Below are 8,451 nucleotides of genomic sequence, written 5' to 3'. Positions count from 1 at the left end.
AAAGAGACACGTGTACCCCAATGTTCATCGCAGCACTGTTTATAATAGCCAGGACATGGAAGCAACCTAGATGTCCATCAGCAGATGAATGGATAAGAAAGCAGTGGTACATATACACAATGGAGTATTACTCAGCCATTAAAAAGAATACATTTGAATCAGTTCTAATGAGGTGGATGAAACTGGATCCTATTATACAGAGTGAAGTAAGCCAGAAGGAAAAACACCAATACAGTATACTAACGCATATATATGGAATTTAGAAAGATGGTAACAATAACCCGGTGTACGAGACAGCAAAAGAGACACTGATATATAGAACAGTCTTATGGACTCTGTGGGAGAGGGAGAGGGTGGGAAGATTTGGGAGAATGGCATTGAAACATGTATACTATCATGTATGAAACGAGTCGCCAGTCCAGGTTCAATGCACGATACTGGATGCTTGGGGCTAGTGCACTGGGACGACCCAGAGGGATGGTATGGGGAGGGAGGAGGGAGGAGGGTTCAGGATGGGGAACACATGTATACCTGTGGCAGATTCATTTTGATATTTGGCAAAACTAATACAATTATGTAAAGTTTAAAAATAAAATAAAATTAAAAAAAAAAAAAAGAATACTGGAGTGTGTTGCCATTTCCTCCTCCAGGGATTTTCCAGACTCAGGGATTGGACCTGTGTCTCTTGTGTCTCCTGCACTTGCACAGGGGGATAAACCATAAGGAGAAGTAATATTCAGGTAGAAAGTGAGGAGAGACATGAAGGCCATAAGAGCTATAAAAATGGTGTCATGAGAGAGGTAGAATTTTTAGATCTCCAGATTTAGTTTGTTACATTTTCTAGTATACACTCAAATGGGTTGCCAGGTCCTAAGTTGAATTTGTGCTGCCAGGAACCTCCACAAGGCCCTTTTGATGTCTTTGTTCCTCAAGCTGTAGATGAAGGGGTTCAGCATGGGGGTGACCATAGTGTACACCACAGAGACTGCTGCATCCTTCCTGGGAGATTGTGAGATGGCTGAGCTGAGGTACTCACCAAGGCCTGTTCCATAAAATAAGCAAACAACTGCCAGGTGAGAACCACAGGTGGCAAAGGCTTTGTACATCCCACCTGATGAGGGGACTCTCAGAATGGAGACAAGAATTTTATAGTAAGAGAAAATGATTCCTGAGATAGAGAGAAAACCAGTCAAGGCACCGATAGTATAGCTGACTATGTTATTGGTGAAAGTATCAGAACAAGCAAGGTCGAGCAGTTGAGAAGGGTCACAGAAGAAACTAGAAATTTCTACATCCTTGAAACAGGTAACTTGTAACACAATCACATTGTGCACCTGGGAGTCCAAAAGACTAACACAAAAGGACAGCAAAACTAAGGAGCAACAGAGGCGCGGGTTCATGATGACCGTGTAGTGCAGTGGGTGACAGATGGCCACAAACCTGTCATAGGCCATCACGGTAAGAAGCATACAATCCATACATGCAAAAAGGATAAAAATAGACATCTGAGTCAGGCAGCCTCCGTAGGAGATGATTCTGCTGTGAGATTGGATGTCCACAATCATTTTGGGAACTGTGGTGGAGATGAAACTGATGTCAACCAAGGATAGGTTGGAGAGGAAGAAGTACATGGGGGTGTGGAGGTGGGGGTCAGAGGTGACGGCTAATATGATGAGCAGGTTCCCCAACACGGTGACCAGGTACATGGACAGGAAGAGGACACAGAGCAAAGGCTGCAGTTCTGCATCATCTGAGAGGCCCAGGAGGAAGAATTCTGAGATGCTTGTTAGATTTCCAGTTCTGTGTATCTTGGACACCTCTGGAAAAAGAAAAGAGGTCTGGAAACAAAGGAAATAAGTAAATGGGCATTGAGCACTGTGCCCATATTTTGGATTCAAGCAACTTATTTCTAAGATTATACTCTCCTGTTCCTCCAGCAATATTTCTCACTGTGACAAATTACATTTGCTTAGAAATTTTCCTCCTTGGTTTCTGTTATACACATCTCTCTATAAACTCTTAGATTATAAAACTTCACAGAAAATTGAAAGGGAACAAGAACATTAGAGGTAATATATCTATGATCTCAGTTAAATACAGCCTACTTCTTTAGAAGTAATACAGAAAGAGAAATTCCCTTCCCCCTTTAAGAAAAAAATATAATTCAAAGAAATTAAACATATTTGTATAAATCTTATTTTATTTAAATTAAATTCTAGTTATTTCCTTTATTTGGAATATTTTTACATCTCTATGAAATGAAGGAATTGTTCATCTGGATTCTAAACTAAAAACGAATGTTCACAATCAGAAAACATATTTAGGTGATATTCAGACTTTTATTGTTGGTTTTCCTGTCTTCCCTCCTTCATGAAATAAGTGATTACTCAATTATCAGGGTTGCATTTTAAAAATCATTTAGTATATACTTCATTTGACTTTCGTGGACTTAAAAATTCGATCTGTATGGTTTAATTCAGTGCATGTGATCATACAGCATTAATGACTGTAATTATGGCATTAGCATACAGAGCATTGTCAATGATTAAATGATAATGAAATTTTAGAAACGTTCTTGAAATTTTTTTAATCGTATACAGTGTTATTTGTTTCCATACCAACTCAGTTAAATGTCTAATGTGTGAGACCACTTTACATTTTTTGGAGTCCATTCTTTGCTGGTGAACTAATATTCCTTTATTGTTTTTCTTTTTTTCCAGCTTATTGAAGTGATTGACAAAATTGCTTATATTTAGGTTTTGCCACATGAAGGTTTTGAAAAAATGTACAAAATGATGATGTACCAGTCCAGGTTCGATGCACGATACTGGATGCTTGGGGCTAGTGCACTGGGACGACCCAGAGGGATGGTATGGGGAGGGAGGAGGGAGGAGGGTTCAGGATGGGGAACACATGTATACCTGTGGTGGATTCATTTTGATATTTGGCAAAACTAATACAATTATGTAAAGTTTAAAAATAAAATAAAATAAAAAAAAATACAAATTGTGATTACCACAATCAAATTAATTAATGTATATGTCACCTTACATAGCTTATATTTGTGCTTGCGTATATGTGGTATAAGTAAAACCTCTCATAGCAGATTTCAGGAACACAGTACAAAATTATTAGCTATAGTCATCAGACTGCATATTAGGTCCCCAGAATGTATTCATTTTATAGCAAAAGTTTGTATGCTTTGACCAACATTTCTCTACCTTCTCCAACACTAGTCTTCACAACTACAGCTCTTTAAAAAAATTTCTTATTTTATATTGGGGTGTAGTCAGTTAACAATGTTGTGATAGTTTCAGGCAGACAGCAAAGGAACTCAGCCATACATATAAATGTACCCATTCTCCCTCAAAATCCCCTTGCCTTCACACTACCACATAACATTGAGCAGAGTTCTTTGTGCTATATAAAAAGTCCTTGTTGGTTGTACATGTGTACCTTTGGCTGATTCATGTCGATGTATGGCAAAAACTATCACAATATTTTAATTATCTTCCATTAAAATAAATAAATTAATTAAAAACATAAATGTAACACAGAACAAAAAAAATATAACAGAGGGTTCACGTTGATTCCTCTCTAACTATACCTCCCCTCATGGCTGAGTAATATCCCATCGTTTATATACACTTCACATTTTCTTTACATTTCATCTGTCAATAGACATATATCCATATTCTATTTCAAAAAATATTGCAATGACAAGGGAATGTGTTGTGAAAAAGATTTAAATAGAATAATGCAAACACATCTGAGCAGTTTCCTTATCAATGAAATTGTGATGGTAATTGAACCTACAACAGGACCATTGCAAGACAGTTTTTAAAAATTATTTATATTGATTAGACCAGTGATTTTCAGTTCCATTTCATCAATTACTTATATGTGCGTATTTGAAAATGCTTAGTTACCCTGACCTCAGCCTAGAACCAATTTCAGGGTCTCTATGGGTGAGTGTCTTGGTCTTCCTTCTATGAACCAGGGCTTGATCAACACCGCCTTAGAATGAATATTGCCCAACACATAGAAAAATCTCCATGAATATTATTGATTAATACTGTCATGAATACCACACCTATTCTTAAAACATAAACATTTAATAATATTTCTTCAGATCCCACATATCATAGAAATTTGATACATTAATGATAACATTTATGATAAATTTAACTTCTCTTGGAACCTCAGTTCAATCTCACTTCCCTGCATACACATCCCCAAGACAACCAGTGTGATGAACTTGACATATATGTTTTCTTGTAAATGTTTTCATAATGTCAATATTCATTTACATATCCATAACCAGCTTTTAGGGTTTCTGTAGTAGCTCAGACAGTAAAGCATCCGCCTGCAATGCAGGAGACCTGGGTTCAATCTCTGGGTCAGAAGATCCCCTGGAGAAGGAGATGGCAACCCACTCCAGTATTCTTGCCTGGAGAATCCCATGGATAGAGGAGCCTTATGGACTACAGTCCATGGGGTCGCAAAGAGTTGGACAAGATGGAGCGACTAACACACATACAACCAGCTTTTAAAAAATCTTCCCTAAATAAAATAATATCCATATTGCCTCTGAATGTACTTTGTTACCACACCAATTTGGTTAAGTCTCTACATACAATTACATCAAACAATTTCCTGACACAATATTACATAAGGAAAGACACCATTTTCTTCAGTTGGTAAATTTATGTTTATATAAATTAATTTCACTTTAACAAATTTAACACATATAAGTGCAGTAATATATAATTTGATATATTTTATATATTAAATATTTAGTTTACATTAATATATTATTTTTATTTATATCAGTTTCTGCTTACAACAATCCAATGAAAATTCTTGTACCTTTCTCTGTTTCAGACAAATGAAAATTAGTACATAACATGTGAGTGGTAATTAGTTAAGTTCTCACAGTGGGTGCATGACCAGTTTGGTATGTGCGTGCTCAGTTGTGTCCGACTCTATGTGACCCCATGGACTGGAGCCCACCAGGCTCCTCTGTCCATGGGATTCTCTGGGTAAAAATACTGGAGTGGGTTGCCACTTCCTTCTGCAGGGGATCTTCCCAACCCAGGGATCAAACTTGGGCTTCCTGCATCACAGGTATATTCTTTGTTGTCTGAGCCACCAGGGAAGATAATTCCCTGTACTCATTTTAGTGCAAAAATAATATTCTGTCAACTGCATCCATGCCATTTTCACCTTGTATAGGAAATCTTCTCAACCTTAAATTTCAAAGCTAGACTGCAATTTGCATGACTATTCATTGAAAACTTTAGTCATCCATGTTAGTGCCATTATGACCTCTGTAAACTGCAACCTCAGTCCCATGATTCACAGATTCTCACTGAACCAAAAGAGGATGAAGTAATTATCTACCTTCCTTTCACCTATGGGAGCCAAGTAGGTTTGAAAAGAAACACATTAGCTACAGTGGAGATGACTGAGAGCTGGTGCAGGAAAAAGCAAATCAGTGATTGAGTCCTGGGTCTTTCATTCTTGTAAGTGAAATATGTGCAATTATCTCAAGGTCTCTGTGCTTCTCTTCTTGGACATGAAGATCTAACACCCACTCTAGAATACATGTGGCACCAGAGGGAAATTGGAAACTTAATAAATATTTGGTCATTTGTATAAGGAATTTTAATCATTATTGGGATAATGTGTTTATTAATAGGGCTTCCCAGGAGGCGCTAGTGGTAAAAATCCTGCCTGCCAATGCAAGAGACATAAGAGATGCAGGTTCAGTTCCTGGGTCAGAAAGATTCCCTGGATGAGGGCTTGACAACCCACTCCAGTATACTTGCCTGGAAAACTCCATTGACAGAGGGGCCTGGTGGGCGACAGTCCATGGAGTTGCAAATAGCTGGACACAACTGAAGTGACTTAGTACACATGCATGTTTATTAAGTACAATGCCCCAAATGTAATGATCTATCATGGCATATATGGCAGAGAGATCAAAGGCTTTCTTATCTCAGAGGTGGAGCACAGATAACATCAAATCCTAAAATATGGCTAGGCACATGAATTAAAATGTGCATGTTCTCTTCTTTTTAAACTCTTTTCTCCCCATATTCATCAAAATTTCTTCAATGACTGCTCAATGATTGAATGCTGCTGCTGCTGCTGCTAAGTTGCTTCAGTCGTGTCTGACTTTGTGCATCCCCACAGACGGCAGCCAATCAGGCTCCCCTGTCCCTGGGGTTCTCCGGGCAAGAACACTGGAGTGGGTTGCCATTTCCTTCTCCAATGCATGAAAGTGAAAAGTGAAAGTGAAGTCGCTCAGTCGTGTCCGACTCTTAGTGACCCCATGGACTGCAGCCTACCAGGCTCCTCCATCCATGGGATTTTCTAGGCAAGAGTACTGGAGTGGGGTGCCATTGCCTTCTCCGTTGAATGCTGCAGATGCTATTAAATGGAAAATAACAAGTCTCAAAGAAAGTCCATGAAATAGACAGAAATAACCAGTGTTTTAACTTTTCTCTGGTCCTGTGGGACTTTCTGAAAAGGATGAAAACACTGACATAAATGGTCCACCGTGTGGACCATATTGCTCACATGTTGTTTCTATGAAAAAAAGAAGAGTTTATTCAACACTTAACTGAGTATTTTTATCCTTGGTGTCTCCCCTGCACCAAGATATAGATTTTGGGGAATCAGAAATAAATGAGCCTCACTCACTTCTTTTAGTCTAGGAAGAATGTACTTGTAGAAAAAAAAAAAAAATGTACTGTCAGGGATGTAAGGAAACCACAACATCAGATCTAGAGATATTTAAACCTGATGATATGACAAATAACCTTATCATTATTAGTAACAAAATCACATATGTATTTTTCCCTTTCTTTGTGCATCCATCACATAGTTATTGCATCGAGGGTGAGCCTATTTGCTTAGTCCCAATCCAGAGGTTCTGTATTAGTGAGGAATCCGTCAGTGGATAATCCTAAATCTCAAAGATTCTAAGAAATTACCCCACAATACACTTAAGAATGAGTGAAGCAAACAGGATTCAAAACTAAATGTTTTTCTTCTCTGAGTCCCATGCCCTAAATTTCATTGTTTATAGACTTTCTGAAAGTTTTCAGCAGAGGTAGAGAGGTATAACTATGGGTACATCTCGAGTATATTATTTTAAATGTTTTCATTTTCCGTAATAGGACTGGACCCCAAGACTGATTTTGTGTCTCCTTCATGATTGACTTAGCTCATTCTAACTATAGAGGAGAAAGTGGACAGGTGAAGTGAAGTCAAAGAACAGCATAAACAGAGATCTACCCTGAAGTATCAGGTGCCAGTTATTTCTATGGCTTCATCTGTGATCTTAGACATTCTTCCTATAGTATATGTGGCAAGTGATACCTGCCCAACACTGTGCCCTCCAGACAACTCCAAGGGGAAGGGCACAGTAAGCAGGGAGTCTCTGCCAGGAAGTGACAGGACTGTTTGGGTGAAAAGGGGAAGACTGCCCTGATGCTCTGTGTCTGGAGTCAGTCTGCCCAGACTGACAGGATTCAGACTTGGCTTTAACACTTTAACATGAACTGGTAGATATGACGTAAAATGCCCTGCTTCTTTCCTCTTATTAAAATAATAATAATGTGTGCACTAATAATTTGGGGGAGATTATGCAGACAGAATCAAGCAAGAGACATAAAACGTACCTCAGAGCCTGATACTTAGGAAGCCTTGAATAACAGTACATGATGTTATGATTAGTTTTATCCTCCTCATTTTCATCATCTATTCATCACCATTTCATTTTCTTTAAATGTGTGAAAGAAAGTTTACAGAGACCCATTTGGTGCTCTGATGGGAAGGATGCCAGCCAGAACCAGAACCAGTAAGGCGTATGCAGAACTCTGAATGAGAGTTCTCATATGCCAACCAGAACCAAATACATAAATTTCAAAAGTCATTATTCCAAAACCACGTAGATGGGTGCTTTTCTACCTTTCTATGAAAACTATCATGTTTGTTGCTCTTGAGGAGGAAATAATGCTGAATAGTCCTGGTGTCAACCACTGTCTCCCTCTGCACTTACTGGGCTAGGCTGCATTTCTGCTGGAGCATGACCAGGGAGAAAAGACTTACTGCCCCTCTCCTGCCTGGTGTGTGATGAAGTCTCAGGGTCCTTCCTCAGGATGGGCAGGAAGACACACTCAGACTGAACCTTCTGATGCAGGTTCCTACAAAGGATGGAGACATAGGTGTGGATTCACAATATTAGAACAGGCAAACTAAACAGCTGGAGGCACTAGCCAATTATTTTTAATGGTATGACCTTAGGGCTCAATGCCCAAAGCTCATCATTAGTCAGTTGGTCCATGTTATCCCAATCTCTAGAGACTTGTTAATCCTAACAGAAAGGAAAAGGAGAAAAGTGAATGTCCTGGGAATGTCCCGCCTCTCCTCAGGTGGTTG

General features: G+C 38.8%; 1 protein-coding gene across 1 annotated transcript; it reads right to left on the bottom strand.

Annotated features, from left to right (window-relative positions):
- Nucleotides 1–851: 851 nt before the first annotated feature.
- On the bottom strand, nucleotides 852–8,100 carry LOC783857 (putative gustatory receptor clone PTE01). Its single transcript, XM_059888868.1, is given in 3 exon segments — nucleotides 852–1,798; nucleotides 1,801–1,817; nucleotides 8,072–8,100. Coding segments are annotated over 3 exon segments (993 nt in total).
- Nucleotides 8,101–8,451: the final 351 nt, after the last annotated feature.

This window comes from Bos taurus, chromosome 7 (assembly GCF_002263795.3).
Source record: "Bos taurus isolate L1 Dominette 01449 registration number 42190680 breed Hereford chromosome 7, ARS-UCD2.0, whole genome shotgun sequence".
Taxonomy (NCBI): domain Eukaryota; kingdom Metazoa; phylum Chordata; class Mammalia; order Artiodactyla; family Bovidae; genus Bos; species Bos taurus.
This window is presented reverse-complemented; position numbering and strand designations above follow the sequence as displayed.